Source organism: Salmo trutta, chromosome 9 (assembly GCF_901001165.1).
Source record: "Salmo trutta chromosome 9, fSalTru1.1, whole genome shotgun sequence".
Lineage (NCBI taxonomy): Eukaryota > Metazoa > Chordata > Actinopteri > Salmoniformes > Salmonidae > Salmo > Salmo trutta.
The window spans coordinates 8,437,864-8,455,354 of record NC_042965.1 but is presented as its reverse complement, the minus strand read 5'-3'; the positions used below and the strand labels follow the sequence as shown (position 1 = coordinate 8,455,354).

The 17,491-nt window shown below is 43.1% G+C and overlaps 1 protein-coding gene across 1 annotated transcript; it reads left to right on the top strand.

Moving 5' to 3' along the window:
* The first annotated feature begins 3,890 nt into the window (after positions 1–3,890).
* Positions 3,891–16,644, top strand: lztr1 (leucine zipper like post translational regulator 1). Its single transcript, XM_029762235.1, has 20 exons — positions 3,891–4,520; positions 4,661–4,723; positions 4,836–4,892; positions 6,872–6,951; positions 7,043–7,151; positions 7,268–7,351; positions 7,443–7,500; positions 9,251–9,390; positions 9,553–9,754; positions 10,735–10,779; positions 11,545–11,655; positions 11,852–11,944; positions 12,360–12,455; positions 12,857–13,055; positions 13,381–13,550; positions 13,670–13,953; positions 14,219–14,368; positions 14,553–14,658; positions 14,774–14,854; positions 15,394–16,644. The coding sequence occupies exons 1-20, from the start codon at positions 4,231–4,233 to the stop codon at positions 15,508–15,510; spliced, it is 2,535 nt and encodes an 844-aa protein (XP_029618095.1). The 5' UTR covers positions 3,891–4,230; the 3' UTR covers positions 15,511–16,644.
* Positions 16,645–17,491: the final 847 nt, after the last annotated feature.

The following is a 17,491-nucleotide window of genomic DNA, read 5'->3' as shown; positions in this document are numbered from 1 at the left end:
TTCACTGACAGAATTTCCGCGCGTTCCGGATTGTAGGCATGCCTTGCAGTTGGGCTACACACAATCCACACCTAGCCATTTTTTTTTAATAAACTATTGATCCTCTGTGGGTAAATTATAGGTTTACTCCTGATGTAGTATTCAGAATTGTTTCATTTCTTCCTGAATAGACAGCAGTACGTATATAGCGTTGGCAAATGTAGGCTATTTCAATCTATCAGGGTTGCTGCGGCACCTCCAGCAACATTCCTGTGGCTATGATTAAATAAGGAAATAAATGATGAAGAGCAAAGCTGGAGAGAAGAGAGTTGAAGGTTCATGCCTATCAGAGTAGAAAGAGGGAGAGAGAGATCATAGAAAGTGAATCTCATTTTAGTTATGTAAAGGATACAGTCGTGCTTCCTTCTCTCACCACAGCAATGGTCACGCGTTGGTATAGGGCACAATGTTGGGCAAACCATAAACCCGGGCCAGCCCAACATGAATACATTCTTAGAATATCAGGCACGTTTTCCCCATTACGTTTTTTTTTACGGGGCAGGAGAATTACAGAGGAGTCAAAGTTGAATTAACTCTGATTGCTTTTATTATATTTTTTACATTGCAAACAGTGAAAATAATTGTTCATGCCACAAGATGTACCTGATCCTGGCAAATGGGTTCTGGAACGAAAATGTCCAAAAATGAGAAGTGCCGGACCTGTTCCAGCAGGATCCGGCTCAAATTAAGCACTGTAACAATTGACTAATGAAACAAATACCAAAATATATTTTCCCATAAATACAGTGCATGTTTGTAAAATGTAATGTCCGGTAAGTGCTTGAGAACGGCAACGTTTTCAGTTACAATCTGAAGATATGCATACCATTGTAACATACCCCACTCTCCCGCTTTAAAATGTGTGTTGTGTTCGTAGGGGGCAAATGATCCCTTTTATTTCCCCCCTATTTATTTATGGTGAAATTGAACACTATTGACAACTGACCCGAACCATTTCCCCATTTGTCTATTTGGTTGGTTTCAATGACAACAAGTTCTGATTTCCCTTTATGAAAGACACATTCAAGAACATATTGAGGGCAAATTTAGGACAAAAAAATGTGAATACTGAATAGTCGGATCTAACCCATCAGCCCTGCCAATTTTAGAAAGTGATACTCTTGTATTTTCGAAATAAAGACCAAATGAAAAAGGTGTCTGTTGTATTGCTTTATTAAGAATGTTGTTCCCTGTGTTAATATTTCAAAAATGATATCTTGATATGCAGCATTCTGCTTTTCTTTTCAAGCCGTTTTATCATCTTTATTTTACATCCACTTTACAGTAAAGTCATGATATTAACAACGGATAATGTGAAAAAACACAAACGTGTGTGTGTAATTTTGTCTGTGAGTGTGTAGCTATACAGTAACTTAGTTCAGTGTCTCTGCGTACAAAGATTTTCCGTGTGTTGCCTGATAACACGACCTTACATGAACAGCGGTGATCCCACGACCTTACATGAACAGCGGTGATCCCACGAGTTTACACGAACAGCGGTGATCCCACGAGTTTACACGAACAGCGGTGATCCCACGAGTTTACATGAACAGCGGTGATCCCACGAGTTTACACGAACAGCGGTGATCCCACGAGTTTACACGAACAGCGGTGATCCCACGACCTTACATGAACAGCGGTGATCCCACGACCTTACATGAACAGTGGTAATCCCACGAGTTTACACGAACAGCGGTGATCCCACGAGTTTACACGAACAGCGGTGATCCCACGAGTTTACATGAACAGCGGTGATCCCACGAGTTTACACGAACAGCGGTGATCCCACGAGTTTACACGAACAGCGGTGATCCCACGACCTTACATGAACAGCGGTGATCCCACGACCTTACATGAACAGTGGTAATCCCACGAGTTTACACGAACAGCGGTGATCCCACGACCTTACATGAACAGCGGTGATCCCACGACCTTACATGAACAGTGGTAATCCCACGAGTTTACACGAACAGCGGTGATCCCACGAGTTTACACGAACAGCGGTGATCAGTGTGGAATTTACAGTGCCTTCAGAAAGTATTCACACTCCTTGACACCCTGAATTTAAAATGGGTTAAACTGAGATTTTGTGTCACTGGCCTACCCCATAATGTCAAGGTGTAATTATGTTTTTCAAAATAGTTTACAAATTAATTCAAAATGAAAAGCTGAAATGTCTTGAGTCAATACGTTTTCAAACTCTTTGTTATGGCAAGTATAAATAACGTTCAGGTGTAAAAATGCGCTTAGCAAGTCACTTAAGGAACTGCATGGACTCGCTCTGTGTGCAATAACAGGGTTTAACATGATTTTTGAATGACTACCTCATCTCTGTACCCCACACATACAATTATCTGTAAGGTCCCTCAGTTGAGCAGTGAATTTCAAACACCTGAATCAACCACAAAGACACGGAAGGTTTTCCAATGCCTCACAAAGAAGGGCAACCATTGGTAGATGGGTAAAAATAAAAATGATCTGACATTAAATATAATTTTTTTTTATTATTTAACTAGGCAAGTCAGTTAAGAATAAATTCTTATTTACAATGCCGGCCTACACCAGCCAAACCCAAACAATGCGGGGCCGGTTGTGATACAGCCTGGATTTGAACTGGGGTGTCCTGTAGTGACACCTCTAGCACTGAGATGCAGTGCCATAGACCGCTGCACCACTCGGGAGCCTACGGTGAGGATGGTGAAGTTATTCATTACACTATGGATGGTGTATCAATACACCCAGTCACTACACAGATACAGACGTCCTTCCTAACTCAGTTGTCAGAGAGGAAGAATACCTCTCATGGATTTCACCATAAGGCTAAAGAAATGTACTTTATGTCATGAATACAAATCGTTATGTTTGGGGCAAATCCAACACAACACATCATTGAGTACCACTCTTCGAATTTTCAAGCATGGTGGTGGCTGCATCATGTTATGGGAATGCTTGCAATCGTTAATGACGAGGGAGTTTTATAGGATTAAAAAAATTGAATAAAGATAAGCACATGCAAAATCCTAGAGGAGAACCTGGTTCAGTCTGCTTTCCAACAGACACTGAGAGACAAATTCACCTTTCAGCAGGACAATAACCTAAAACACAAGGCCAAATATACACTGGAGTTGCTTACCAAGAAGATATTGAATGTTCCTGAGTGGCCTAGTTAAAGTTTTAACTTAAATCGGCTTGAAAATCTATGAAAAGACAAGAAAATAGCTGTTTAGCAATGGTCAACAACCAACTTGACAGAGCTTGAAAAAAAAAAGTACAAATATTGTACAATCCAGGTGTGCAAAGCTCTTAGAGACTTATCCAGAAAGACTCACAGCTGTAATCACTGCCATAGGTGACACTAACATGTATTGACTCAGGTGGGTGAATACTTATATAAATTACATATTTATGTTCATTTTAAATACATTTGCAAAAATGTAAAAAAACAACATGTTTTTGTCTTTATGAGGTATTGTGTGTAGATGGGTGAGAAAAACATATATTTAATCAGTTTTGAAATCAGGCTGTAACACAACAAAATGTGGAATAAGTCAAGGGGTAGGAATACTTTCTGAAGGCATAGACCAGAGGAACATACTGTATGTACAGTACAGTACTTGGGGAAAAAAACGTTTCATTTTCTGGCGACCACACATGATGACGTGCGGATAAAGCGAAGAGAAAAGCGAGCAACTCACTTTCTTACTGTGATTGGCTAAATATTCCCCATTGAGAGCCAATGGATGAGACTCTGTTGTTCATGGGAAATGATGTTCTAATACATTTCAAGATAAATTGGGAACTATAAGAAACTCTATTGTATAAACTACAACTTCCAGCAACAATTTCAGGGGCGTGGGCGATTTGTGACACTTTTTGTTTTGCTGCAAGGAAAACATTACGATTGTTGTAGCTAGTAAATGCCACTTTTTGGTAAGATAGATATTAATGGTATATACATTGTAGCAGTATTCTTTTTTTTTTTTTTAGATAGAGGGGAACATATTAAAGATTTATCATCCCGATGTATTTATTTGTAGGTTGCTGGCTATTCAGTGGCCGTTAACTAGCTAGCTTAGCTTAGCTAGCTAGCCGGTTAGGGTAACGTTAGCCAAGTTACATCGCCTATTCTTGGTTGCCCTTTCGCCAGTAAAAAGGACGATTTTACAATGAAAGGAAAGCTTAGCTAACTGAATGACAAACAGTGTATCTGCAAATTCATCTAGTAACTGTATCAGCATAATCCCAGGGTGGGTGGCTTTTGACCTAGAGGGCACGGTCTTGCTATGGACAGCTAAGAAGAGATTGGTTGGATGTGATGGTCATGTAACAATGTCTTGTAAATCCACCAAAGTTGCACCAAGTGTTGATTTCGACCATAGCTGCTCGGACAGTGTGGAATATTTGACACTTAATTTCGGCCCATTCGAGACTGTCCATCGCTGGAGAAGGCTCCCACCGTGTGATGAGTTTGTCGGTGCCAGGTGAGTTGACAGCTAATGTCATTACATATTTCTTTGTAGCTAGTGCGGTGCAGACGACAATATTGTTAGGCTATTCCTTGTGATTGCTGGTGTGACCATTGTGATAGTTCCATATGTAAAACATATTTTCAATTCTGCAGACGCAGCAAGCACACCGTTGTGGCATACAGGGATGCCATATATGTATTCGGGGGAGATAATGGGTAAGACATGTTTGAGTCACATATTCATGTCGCATATCATGGTTGCATTGCAATGTTGGGGTCGTGTGGAAATCCTCAGTGATCTAACTAAGCCCCTATTAACTTCCGACAGGAAAAACATGCTGAATGACTTGTTGCGCTTCGATGTGAAAGACTGCTCATGGTGCCGGTAAGAATCACCTTCATCAATTCCTTTAAATATACCGTGCCTTCTGAAAGTATTCACACCCCTCCACATTTTGTTGTGTTACAGCCTAAATTTAAAATGTATTAAATTGAGATTTTTTTGTCAATGGCCTGCACACAATGTATGCACGCACGACTGTATGTCGTTTTGGATAAAAGCGTCTGCTAAATGGCATTTATTATTTTATATGTCAAAGTGGTTTTATGTTTTTTTTTCTCAAATTATTTAAAATGAAAAGCTTAAATGTCTCGAGTCAATAAGCATTCAACCCCTTCGTTATGGCAAGCCTAAATAAGTTCAGCAGTCAACATTTGCTTAACAAGTCACATAGGGGGATGGTGCCGACAGAGGGGGCTGCCTTGCTTCTAGCTCTTAGGAAACTTTGCGGTATTTTTATATTTTTTTAATGTATTATTTCTCACATTATTAGCCCAGAAAATGTTTTGTGTTAATACATACAGCCGGGACATTTTGACAAGCGTTTCGCTACACCTGCAATAACATCTGCTAAACACAGGTATGTGACCAATAAAAGTTGCATGGACTCACTCTTGTGCAATAATAGTGTTTAACATAATTTTTGAATGACTATCTCATCTCTGTACCTTACAATTATTTTTAAGGTCCCTCAGTCGAGCAGTGAATTTCAAACGCAGATTCAACCACAAAGACCAGGGAGCTTTTCAAATGCATCGCAAAGTGCACCTATGGATTTGTTTTATTTTTATATCCATTTGAGCATGGTGACGTTATTAATTACACTTCGGATGGTTTATCAATACACCCAGTCACTACAAATAAACATGTGTCCTTCTTAACTCAAGGGAAGGAAACCGCTCAGGGATTTCACCATGAGGCTAATGGGGACTTTAAAACAGTTCCAGAGTTTAATGGCTGTGACAGGAGAGAACTGAGGATTGATCAACAACCATGTAGCTACTCCAAAATACTCATCTAATTGACAGAGTGAAAAGAAGGAAGTCTGTACAGAATACAAATATTTCAAAACATGCATTCTGTTTAGAACAAGGCACTAAAGTAATACTGCAAAGAATGTGGCAAAGCAATTCACGTTTTGTCCTGAATACAAAGTGTTATGTTTGGGGTAAATCCAAAACAACACAAGAAGACAGTGAATGTTCCTGAGTGGCTGAGTAACAGTTTTGACTTAAATCTAGTTGAAAATTTATGGCAAGATGTGAAAATGGTTGTATAGCAATGATCAACAACCAATTTGACAGAGCTTGAAGAATTTTGAAAAAAATTATGGGCAAATGTTGCACAATCCAGGTGTACTCAACAGGATTCAACCTGTCTCTAATTATTCTCTCTTGTTTTGGTCTCACCACACTAGATATGCTGCCATTCTATCAGTTAAACCACCTCAAGTGGTAGTTTAGAATTAATCTTCAATCTAAGTTGATATTTTTACAAAAATTCTTTGAGCAACAGGCTAAAAATGAGTCTTGGTTTAAAGTGAAAACTAAACTTAGATTACAGGAATGATTTAATTTAAAACTAGGTTTCAAATTTGGTGCAATAAGATTAATAGATAAACCTTGATTTAACCCAGTTTAAGAATTAATCCATGTTGGTGCAACGCACCTTTAGAGACTTGCCCAGAAAGACTCAATGCTGTAATTGCTGCCAATGGTGCTGCTACAAAGTATTGACTCAGGCATGTGAATACTTAGGTAAATTAGATTTCTGTATTTCATTTTCACAACATTTGCAAACATTTCTAAAAACATGTTTTGACTTTGTCGTTGTAGGGTATTGTGTGTAGATGGGTGAGGGGGGGGGGGATATTTAATCCATTTTGAATTCAGGCTGTAACACAAATGTGGAATACGTCAAGGGGTATGAATACTTTCTGATGGCACTGTACATGACACTGATGATACTGTTCTATAAGATCCATCATATTTGAACTGAGGGCTGACAAACTGAATGTGTTCCAGAGCCTTCACCACCGGCACGCCACCTGCACCCAGGTATCACCATTCTGCCGTGGTGTATGGCAGCAGCATGTTTGTGTTTGGTGAGGTTTTTCTTCAGTGCCTGCCAGTTTGTGTTCATCTAACTTTACATGTGGTCCATAATAGCCTTAATCGTGTATTTTAACCTTTCAGGGGGCTACACTGGCGATATCTACTCAAACTCCAATCTTAAAAACAAAAATGACCTTTTTGAGTACAAGTTTGCAACAGGACAGTGGACGGAGTGGAAAGTGGAGGGCAGGTAATTTATGATATAGGGAAGTACAATATATACATGTGCTTACCAAAATATATCACCTCTTAGTCCGTCATATTGCTTCACGCAGTGGTGTAATCATGTCTTTGTTTATATTTCAGTTTGCCTGTGGCCAGGTCAGCACATGGTGCCACAGTGTACAGTGATAAGCTATGGATATTTGCTGGCTACGATGGAAATGCCAGGTAGGTTTGTTTGACAATTGTCATATTTATTGACAATGTCCTGATGTTTACATAAAAAGAGAACTGATTTCATGGTTTTCCCTACCTGCAGGTTAAATGACATGTGGACCATCAGTCTTCAGGACCGAGAGCATGCCTGTTGGGAGGAGGTCATTATGCAGAACCTTCTCTTAGCGAAGGGACACACTCACAGGAGAATCTTCAAGCACACTCAAGTTTATAGAAACGCAACCAACCACACATAATGCATATACATACAGTGCCTTTGGAAAGTATTCAGACCCCTTGACTTTTTCCACATTTTGTTACATTACAGCCTTACTCTAAAATTGATTAAAACATTTTTTTCCCTCAATCTACAAACAATACCCCATAATGACAAAGCAAAAACAGGTTTTTAGAAATTCTGGATAGTTTATTTTTATAAATTATCACATTTATATTAGTATTCACACCCTTTATCAGTACTTTGTTGAAGCACCTTTGGCAGCGATTACAGCATAGACTCTTGGGTATGAGGCTTGGCACACCTGTATTTGGGGAGTTTTTCCCCATTCTACTCTGCAGATCCTCTCAAGCTCTGTCAGGTTGGATGGGGAGCGTCGCTGCACAGCTATTTTCAGGTCTCTCCAGAGATGTTAGATCGGGTTCAGTTCCAGACTCTGGCTGGGCAACTCAAGGACATCCAGAGACTTGTCCCGGAACTACTCCTGCGTTGTCTTGGCAGTGTGCTTAGGGTCGTTGTCCTGGTGGAAGGTGAACCGTCGCCCCAATCTGAGGTCCTGAGCGCTCTAGAGTAGGTTTTCATCAAGGATCTCTTTGTACTTTGCTCCATTCATCTTTGCCTCGATCCTAACCAGTGTCCCAGTCCCTTCCGCTGAAAAACATCCCCATAACATGATACTGCCACCACAATGCTTCACCGTAGGGATGGTGCCAGGTTTCCTTCAGACGTGACGCTTGGCATTCAGACCAGAGAGTTCAATCTTGGTTTCATCAAACCATATAATCTTGTTTCTCATGTTCTGAAAATCTTTAGGTGCCTTTTGGCAAACTCCAAGTGGGCTGTCATGTGCCTTTCACTGAGGAGTGGCTTCCGTCTGGCCACTCTACCATAAAGGCCTGATTTGGTGGAGTGCTGCAGAGATGGTTGTCCTTCTGGAAGGTTCTCACATCTCCATAGAGGAACTCTAGAGCTCTGTCAGAGTGACCTTCGGGTTCTTAGTCACCTCACTGACCAAGGTCCTTTTCCCCCGATTCCTCTGTTTGGCCGGGCGGCCAGCTCCAGGAAGAGTCATGGTGGTTCTAAACTTATTCCATTTAAGAATGATGGCAGCCACTGTGTTCTTGGGGATCTTCAATACTGCAGAAAATGTTTGGTACCCTTCCCCAGATCTGTGCCTCCACACAATCCTATCTCGGCGCTCTATGGACAATTTCTTCAACCTCATGGCTTGGTTTTGGTCTGTCATGCACTGTCAACTGTGGGACCTTTATATAGACAGGCATGTACCTTTCCAAATCATGTCCAATTTAATTTACCACAGGTGGACTGCAATCAAGTTGTAGAAACATCTCCAGGATAATCAATGGAAACAGGATGCACCTGAACTCAATGTCAAGTCTCATAGCAAAGGGTCTGAATACTTTTGTAAATTAGGTATTTCTGTTTTTATTTTTTTATAAATTTGCAAAAATTTCAAATAACCTGTTTTGGCTTTGTCTTTATGGGATATTGTGTGTGAGGATTTAAAAAAAAAAAATATATAATCCATTTTAGAATAAGACTGTAACAGTACAAAATGTGGAAAAAGTCAAGGGGTCTGATTATGTTCCGAAGGCACTGTACATGGCAAAAAAGAAAATGCTGATGTCATTTCTGTTTTTGTTGTGTCTCAGATTGAACAGAGCGGTGAGATCCCTCCCTCCTGCTGCAACTTCCCTGTAGCCGTGTGCAGGGACAAGATGTTTGTGTTCTCCGGCCAGAGTGGAGCCAAGATCACCAACAACCTCTTCCAGTTTGAGTTCAAGGGCCACATGTGAGTAAGCCAGATCAGACTGAACGTTAATAAAGCCATTCTGAACGAGTAGACACAAAAGAGGCATTTAATGACACTACGAGGGGAGAGCTTGTGCTGATGATGTCCGAGGGTCAGATGACCGAGATTCTGTCTTGTCGATCCTCCCGCGGTCACGCCCAGGTGGACGCGCATCCCGACTGAACACCTGCTGCGGGGCTCCCCCCCGCCCCCCCAGAGGCGCTATGGCCACACCATGGTGGCCTTCGACCGTCACCTGTACGTGTTTGGAGGCGCGGCCGACAACACGCTGCCCAACGAGCTGCACTCTTATGACGTGGACTCCCAGACCTGGGAGGTGATCCAGCCCAGCCTGGACAGCGAGGTATGTGCTCAGCGGGTGTCCACTGGTCACCGAGTAGGGTCCCTAGTTATTAGTACTGATTAGTCTTAAACCCATTCCCAAATCCACTCCTAGCCCCTACCCCCGTGCAGTTGTAGAGAATGTGATTGGTGTAAGCAATTTGGGATTAGTTCCACTTTGCTCTCTGATAGGGGCTAGGTGGAATTTTCTCTATATTGCTTAAACCTATCAAATAATCTCAGATGTCCAGAAGTGCCTAGGGTGGAAGTGCTTAGGGGTTGTAATGTATTCTCTATACCTGAAAAGAAGTGAAAACGTGGCATGTTTGCATTGTCGGGTGCATTGTCATATTTTTGGACGTAGCCCTAATTTGATGTCAGAGGTACCCATGTGTCTGTATTGATCGGGCTGCCAATACTACAGAACATTGGAGAGATGAGTTGCATAGCAAGCATGAAAAAAGACGGCAACTTTTATAAGCTCCCACAGTGATTTATTGAGACGCACACCTAACATACAACTTTGTGTGCGTCTCAATAAATCACTGTGGGAGTGTATCAGAGTTGCTGACATAACTTCAGATTCTTATTTTCATCCAGCACCTTAAAGGAAAATTCCACCCCAAAATGATCTTTTGGTATTTGTTTCATTAGTTCATTGTTGATATAGTCGACAAAATGTTTTGTACGTCAGCAATCAAGTTCTCAAAATACAGAAATACAGCCTGTATGATGCAAAACGCAACATCATATTGTGCAAAATGCATCATACCGGCTGTATTTCTATATTAAAAGTTATATATCTTGACAACTTGATTGCTGACATACAAAACATTTTGGTACTATATCAACAATGCACGAATTAAACAAATACCAAAAGATAGTTTTTGGGTGGAGTTTTCCATTAAGATATGTGCATATTTTTGCATACCATCCATTACGTTTGTGCCATTGATTTACATGTATATGTTTTGAAGTCCCACTGCTCTCTACCTTTTCCAGGATCCCCTTGGAAACGAGATGACCTCATCTCAAGGGTCAATCCTGGTAAAATATCTTTAATCAAATAGAAAATGTCTCTTTCTGTTTGCTCTCTCTCGTCTTGTAAGCTCCCGTAGCTTTTCTTCTCCATACAGTTACAGCTCAAAACAAACACAAAAAACAACCGCTGTTTGATTTAAGCCAATCTGGGTGGCTCTTCTTCTCCTCCTCGCACATACCCTCCCTTCTGAGTACTCAAAAACAGAAACAAACAAGCTCCAGAGGAAATAAAAAATGATCTACGGAGTGCAGCTTTAAGAACATCATTGTGTATACAGTCAGAATGTAATAGCTTAACAAGCCACTGGTTAGGCATGCGCATAATTGGGGAGCAAAATAATAAGTTATGGCCAAAAACCCCATAGACTAATTGATTGTCCACCTTGGATCGTCCTTTGCCTATAGACCTGTGTCTATGCGGTATGAGCCACTAACTGCTGGGTCATATTCATTAGGGCACATAGTCACAAAAACGCTTTAAAACGTTGTGCAAAGGAAAATAAACATTTTCAGGTCAGGTAGTCCCTCCTTGTTTCATTTAGTTTTCTTCTGTTTGGTGTCTAATGAACACGACCTAGGGGATTTCTAAAACATGGCTGAGGAGAAAAAAGCCATTGCATCTCTTGCCTCTTGTACCACGAACTGACCTCATCCGCTTTCCTCTCTTTCTAGTCATTTTGAAGGGATCTTCAGCTAAACCAGTGGGGGTCTCGTTTGTCCATGTTGTCCTAATCACTCCCTCTTTCTCTCCCATCCTCTCTCTCCCTCTAGATGCCCAGTGGAAGACTTTTCCATGCGGCCGCTGTGATCCAGGATGCCATGTACATTTTTGGGGGAACGGTGGACAATAATGTGCGCAGCGGGGAGATGTACAGATTCCAGGTGGGCGTCTGTGGGAGTTGAAAAGCATTTTAAGGTCAAAACACACAATCAGCTACCCTACGTGTCGCTGTGTTGCTCTGCATGATGGGAACAATCGAAGTATTGATTGAAGAAAATGAAATGGGTTAAATAGGACTATTTAGTCACTCACTACCCATATTAACCCTCATGAACTTTTGTTATTCCTTTCCGTCAGTTTTCTTGCTACCCAAAGTGCACGCTCCACGAGGACTATGGCAAGCTGTTTGAGAACCGTCAGTTTTGCGATGTGGAGTTCATCCTGGGAGAGGTGGGTCCTCACAGCTATCTACGTGCTGCTGGGAGACAGAATGGTAGAATGGTGAACTTACTAAAGGACTGAGAGGTTGACTGTGATATTAGGTTGCTTCTTGTGTAAATATTTTCTGTCTGGATTTTAATGATTTGTATGTAGGCACCAAATGCAAAAAAAAAACTTTAAAAAAACCGGACTGGAACAGGGACTTTTCTAATAAGAAATGCTAATTTTCGTCTTCCTTTGCGAAACGTTTTAAAACGTTTCCTGTTGCATGCCCTAATGAACACGACCCTGCCTCGTAGAGGACAAAGGTGGATCAGCTGCCTTTTAAGTGATTGTCCAGCTTTCTGCTTCCCTTTCTCTTTTTTTCCCTCTTTATTTTGACCTCCGCTCTCTTTCTCACTCCCTTTTCTTTCTCCGACTGCAGAGGGAGGAGAGAGTCCTTGGTCATATTGCCATCGTGACTGCAAGATGCCAGTGGCTGAGAAAGAAGATCCTGCAGGCCCGGGATAGACAGAGACAGGTCAGTGGAGAGCGCTTGGGTCCTCTTCTCCCCTTCGTCATGCTTTAGTCGTCAGTCTCCCATGTATAATGACATGGTCGAGCAGACACACACTTACACAACTGTCAACATTATTCAGTATCATGTGGTCCATGCAGTAATCGAACCCACATTGCTGGTGTGGCCAGCACCATGCCCTTAACTCACTGAGCCAATGGGACGACCATTTCCTAATTATTTGAATGTAACACACATGGAGCTGATTCCTGTGACTCAGATTGAACCTAGCTCTGGACTACAAAGCCTTTTCAATGGAGAACCTTCATTGAAAGGGCTTTTTTGTCCAGGACTAGGCTTAATATGTCTGGGAAACTGGCCCATGAAGTAGTGACTGGTAGTAAGTGTCCTATATCTGTGTGCAGAGGATTAAACAACAGGAGAACAGTGAGGAGGGGGGCGAGGAGGGGGCGGGGGCCGGAGGTCCCAGGGATATCCCAGGGGGCACCAGGGCTTCGGGGAACCAACCCATGCTGGAGGTGCACATCAGAGAGGCCGAGGCCCAGCCCTTCGAGGTGTTGATGCAGTTCCTGTACACAGACAAGATCCAGTACCCGCGCAGAGGTCAGAGTTCACCCACCGCTTCCTCATACCTATTCATAACCAAATCAACCCTTAGCTCCCAGCCCCCAGGGCACCCCTATCAGAAGGCAAGGTGGAGAAATTACCATATTGCTTGAACCCAGCCACTCCTCTCAGGTCAACAGGAGTGCACAGGGGGTAAGAGCTAGGGGATCGATTTGGGATTAGGGAAATATTTACCCTCACATACTGCATATGGAACCTCTTCAAAAGAGCACATAAATTGTACTTGTCTTTCTTGGATAGTGGCTATTTTTAAGATCCTCTGCAAATGACTAAAATGTCGATGTTTTCTTGGGCTCCTCAGGTCACGTCCAGGATGTTCTGCTAATCATGGATGTCTACAAGCTGGCTCTGAGCTTCAAGCTGTCGCGGCTGGAGCAGCTGTGTGTGCAGTACATCGAGGCGTCGGTGGACCTCCAGAACGTTCTGAGCGTGTGCGAACAAGCCAACAAGCTGCAACTGGATCAGCTCAAGGTAGGACGACCGTAAAAGAGGGTTTTGCTAATTCCAGGTTGTAAAATCAAGCATTACCAAAAAAATGATTCTGTCAGTAATCTATCGCTCACACGACCTGTTCTTCTGTCCCACCATAGGAGCACTGTCTTAACTTTGTGGTGAAGGAGACTCACTTTAACCAGGTGATCATGACCAAGGAGTTTGAGCACCTGTCCACCCCTCTGATCGTGGAGATAGTCCGGCGAAAGCAGCAGCCTCCCCCCAGGGTGTACTCGGATCAGCCCGTGGACATCGGCACCTCCCTGGTGCAGGACATGAAGGCCTACTTGGAGGGCGGCGGCCTGGACTTCTGTGACATCGTCCTGCTATTGGACGGACACCCGCGGCCCGCCCATAAAGCTATTCTAGCAGCCCGCTCAAGGTACTGTCACTGTACAGGGCTGTGATCAGTGGGGAGAAACTGATCATTTTTTCCCCCATTGCAAAACTTTGTTGCGGTAACGTCTCATGCCCTACTGAACACGACCCAGGTCTATTTGAATCTCACACGTGGACTACCACAACCTCTTGATCAGAAGTGGGGATTGATTATTTGTGTTGAGTTACTTTCCCTGACTGCGTGTGCGTCCGTTTTGTATGTGTGCAGGCTTCTATATGGGTCTGATGTGTCTCTTTTCTCTGGACAGCTACTTTGAGGCGATGTTCCGTTCCTTCATGCCCGAGGACGGCCAGGTGAACATCTCCATCGGGGAGATGGTGCCCAGCAAGCAGGCCTTCGAGTCCATGCTCCGCTATATCTACTACGGCGACGTCAACATGCCTCCGGAAGACTCTCTGTATCCTCCCCACTCGGCCCATACGTGGCCAGCATCTTCCGCATTCATTTGTTATTGTGTCCAATACTATGGGGGAGCCAATTTGTACAATGCTACACGCATATTGTGTCATTAAAAGTGGCAACACTATCACTTGGCGGTACTGATGTTTGTGTGCAGTGACGGCCTTGACTCTTGATAACAGCTACCTGTTCGCAGCGCCATATTACTATGGTTTCTCCAACAACAGGCTACAGGCCTACTGCAAGCAGAACCTGGAGATGAATGTGACGGTGGAGAACGTCCTCCAGGTATACTGCACCCACAACGTTAATCCCCGCTCACGTGTTCCAATCTAGCCTGTAGCTGTATCCTGTTAGTGTGTGCCGCATTCGTCCCCCTTCAGTTCCGTGTCCTTCTTTTCAGATCCTGGAGGCGGCGGACAAGACCCAGGCCTGGGACATGAAGAAGCACTGCCTGCACATCATCGTCCACCAGTTCATCAAGGTGGGTGGGCTACTGGTGTCCGGAGCCCTGGGGGCCTGTTGCCTCCCACTCCACAGCTAAGCCCCTGAGGGGAAACTCTGTGGGGAATCCCCCCCCCGTTCCCAAATGGATTACCCCAGTCTTCCTCTCTACACAGTGGTTAGAGAAGAGACAGTTTACAGCCAAGCACGCAGTCCAAGCACCTTATCCTTCACGCTTGTCGGCTCTCCTTACAGTGCCATTCGGGAATATCTTTTTGTCTTAACTAACCAAGCAAAATACTACGTTCCTCTTTTTTTTTACGCCAGGGGTCTCAAACTTGCCACCCTCGAGCCAGATGCGGCCCGCATGCCGATTTCATGCGGCCCGCAGTTGTCTTGGTAATGTCTTACTCGTCAGGGTTTTCAGTTTTGCACTTCTCTGTTTTGATCCGCTATTTTTTTTCACTCCCTCTTTTGGCTTTGCTCGACAACTTTGCTCTTCCTGAGTCTTTGTTTGATCATGACAGTTTTCTTTAATTTGTTGCTTCTTTCCTTCCCCCCTCCCCCTCCCTCCTGAAGGTGTCCAAGCTCCCCAACCTGAGGTCCCTCAGCCAGCTGCTGCTGCTGGACATCATCGAGTCTCTTGCCTCACACATATCAGACAAGCAGTGTGCAGAGATGGGCTCCGACATCTAGGACCAGGCTGCTCACTTCTCCCTACCGAGGCCCTCCGTGTCTGCTCCCTCCCTCTTTAGTCATTCCCTTACACCAGTGGAGGCTGGCGGAAGGAAAAGTGGGGAGGACGGACTTCCCTGCCCCCTCCCCATTTCTCCTTCCACTAGCAGCCACTGCCTTGTACGTTACTGTGGGCCTTACATAGCATTTCTTCAACCTTGTCCTAAATGTCCATTTGTATCTATGCTGGGTTACCTTGTGTCAGCTCTCTTATTGGAAGATGATCACCTGAATGTGTACATCTGGGCCAGGCATGAGAATGCTGATCTTCACGATTGCGCTAGCATGAAGTAACCTTCCGTTCATCCTTGTTCGGTTAGCCTGATTTCAGTTAGCATGGTTTATAAGTACCCTTTTCATCTACTTATTTCCTCATATATTCATCTTCTAATTTCAGAAGTGGTGTAAAAAAAGAAAAAGTTGAATTCTCCTGCATAGTAAGACTACATACCACAGGAGGTTGATGGCACCTTAATTGGGGAGAACGGGCTTGTGGTAATGACTGGAGCGATATCAGTGGAATGGTATCAAATTCATCAAACATGGATTCCATGTCTTTGATGCAATTCCATTCGCTACGTTCCAGCCATTTATTATGAGCCGTCCTCCCCTTTGCAGCCTCCACTGGTACATACTGTATATGTATCTATCATAGAATAATTATTTATGGTTGCACTATTACAAAATACATTTTACAAAGTGTTTAAGACATAGTGGTCATTATTCCGAGAGGATTCTGTTTCCCTTAGCCATTCAATGAACACCCTGAATTAGTTGCTAAGTATTCCCCCCCCCCTCTGCTTTGCGGTCAAGATGGTTTCAGATTAGCTATGGCATGTCTAGTACTTGAGTGGTGTTTATCTAAGCTTGGGAGAACCATGTTTTGTTTAACATAGGAATTGAATGGATGTTTAACATCGGCAAACACAGGGCCTATATTTCTCAGTCTCTGAACCAGCAGCGGCTGTACAGTTTGCAGAAATAAGCCCACTCAAATACTCCGTTTTAGTTATGACGACATGCTGCTAAATCAAATGTTTGTTCACGTTGGTGCCGTGTACTCAAAGCTTTAATAAATGACCTATATGAAGTTCATCAATTAGTCTGTATACTTAGCGTACACCCCATCTTGTCACCCATAATAGGTTAGCTTTGTTTCAATTGTTGTTTTGCTATGAGGGAGATTATCAGTAATTTTGTGAAGGCTCCCAAAACCCCAATAAGCAACAATCTAAAGGAGAACACTTTTTGAAGAAAAACATTTATACAGTTTAACTACTAGATCTCTCTCTTTCTCATGCTGTGTACTGTGTCTACCCGTTCCTGACCTGAAACATAATAGTAGAAAAGAGACTGACTTGATTCTAGCACAATGTATCTCTTGCTCACCGGCTGCCAGTAGTGTGCAACCAACATTGCCTTTAGCCCATAGAGATAGATACAGAACCCAAGTGCCCAAAACCCTGTTTTAGCATGGGCATCGTCATTGAGGACACATCATTTTGAAGTAGTCAACTTGATAGGTCTTCTTATGGGTTAAGGTTCACATAATTCCATCCAGGTCATTAGACAATTAGACTCATGAGCAAACGTTCCATAACTGCAGGTGGCAGTAAATCACCAACCTAGGCTTTATACCTGTTCAAACAACACCCTCCAGGGGCAGTAAATCACCAACCTAGGCTTTATACCTGTTCAAACAACACCCTCCAGGGGGCAGTAAATCACCAACCTAGGCTTTATACCTGTTCAAACAACACCCTCCAGGGGGCAGTAAATCACCAACCTAGGCTTTATACCTGTTCAAACAACACACTCCAGGTGGCAGTATGCAGCCTTTCAGTTTGTTTACCAACTCATAGAAGTAGTAGAAGAAAATGGACTACTTCAAAATTGAGATGGCCTCAATGGCGCTGCCCGTGCGCTCACAGACATATTGCGT

Coding starts and splice junctions, on each gene's coding strand:
- lztr1 (XM_029762235.1), top strand. CDS start 4,231: ATGACAAACAGTGTATCTGCAAATTCATCTAGTAACTGTATCAGCATA. Junction 4,724..4,835: donor GTATTCGGGGGAGATAATGG/GTAAGACATGTT, acceptor AACTTCCGACAG/GAAAAACATGCTGAATGACT. Junction 7,352..7,442: donor GGCTACGATGGAAATGCCAG/GTAGGTTTGTTT, acceptor CCCTACCTGCAG/GTTAAATGACATGTGGACCA.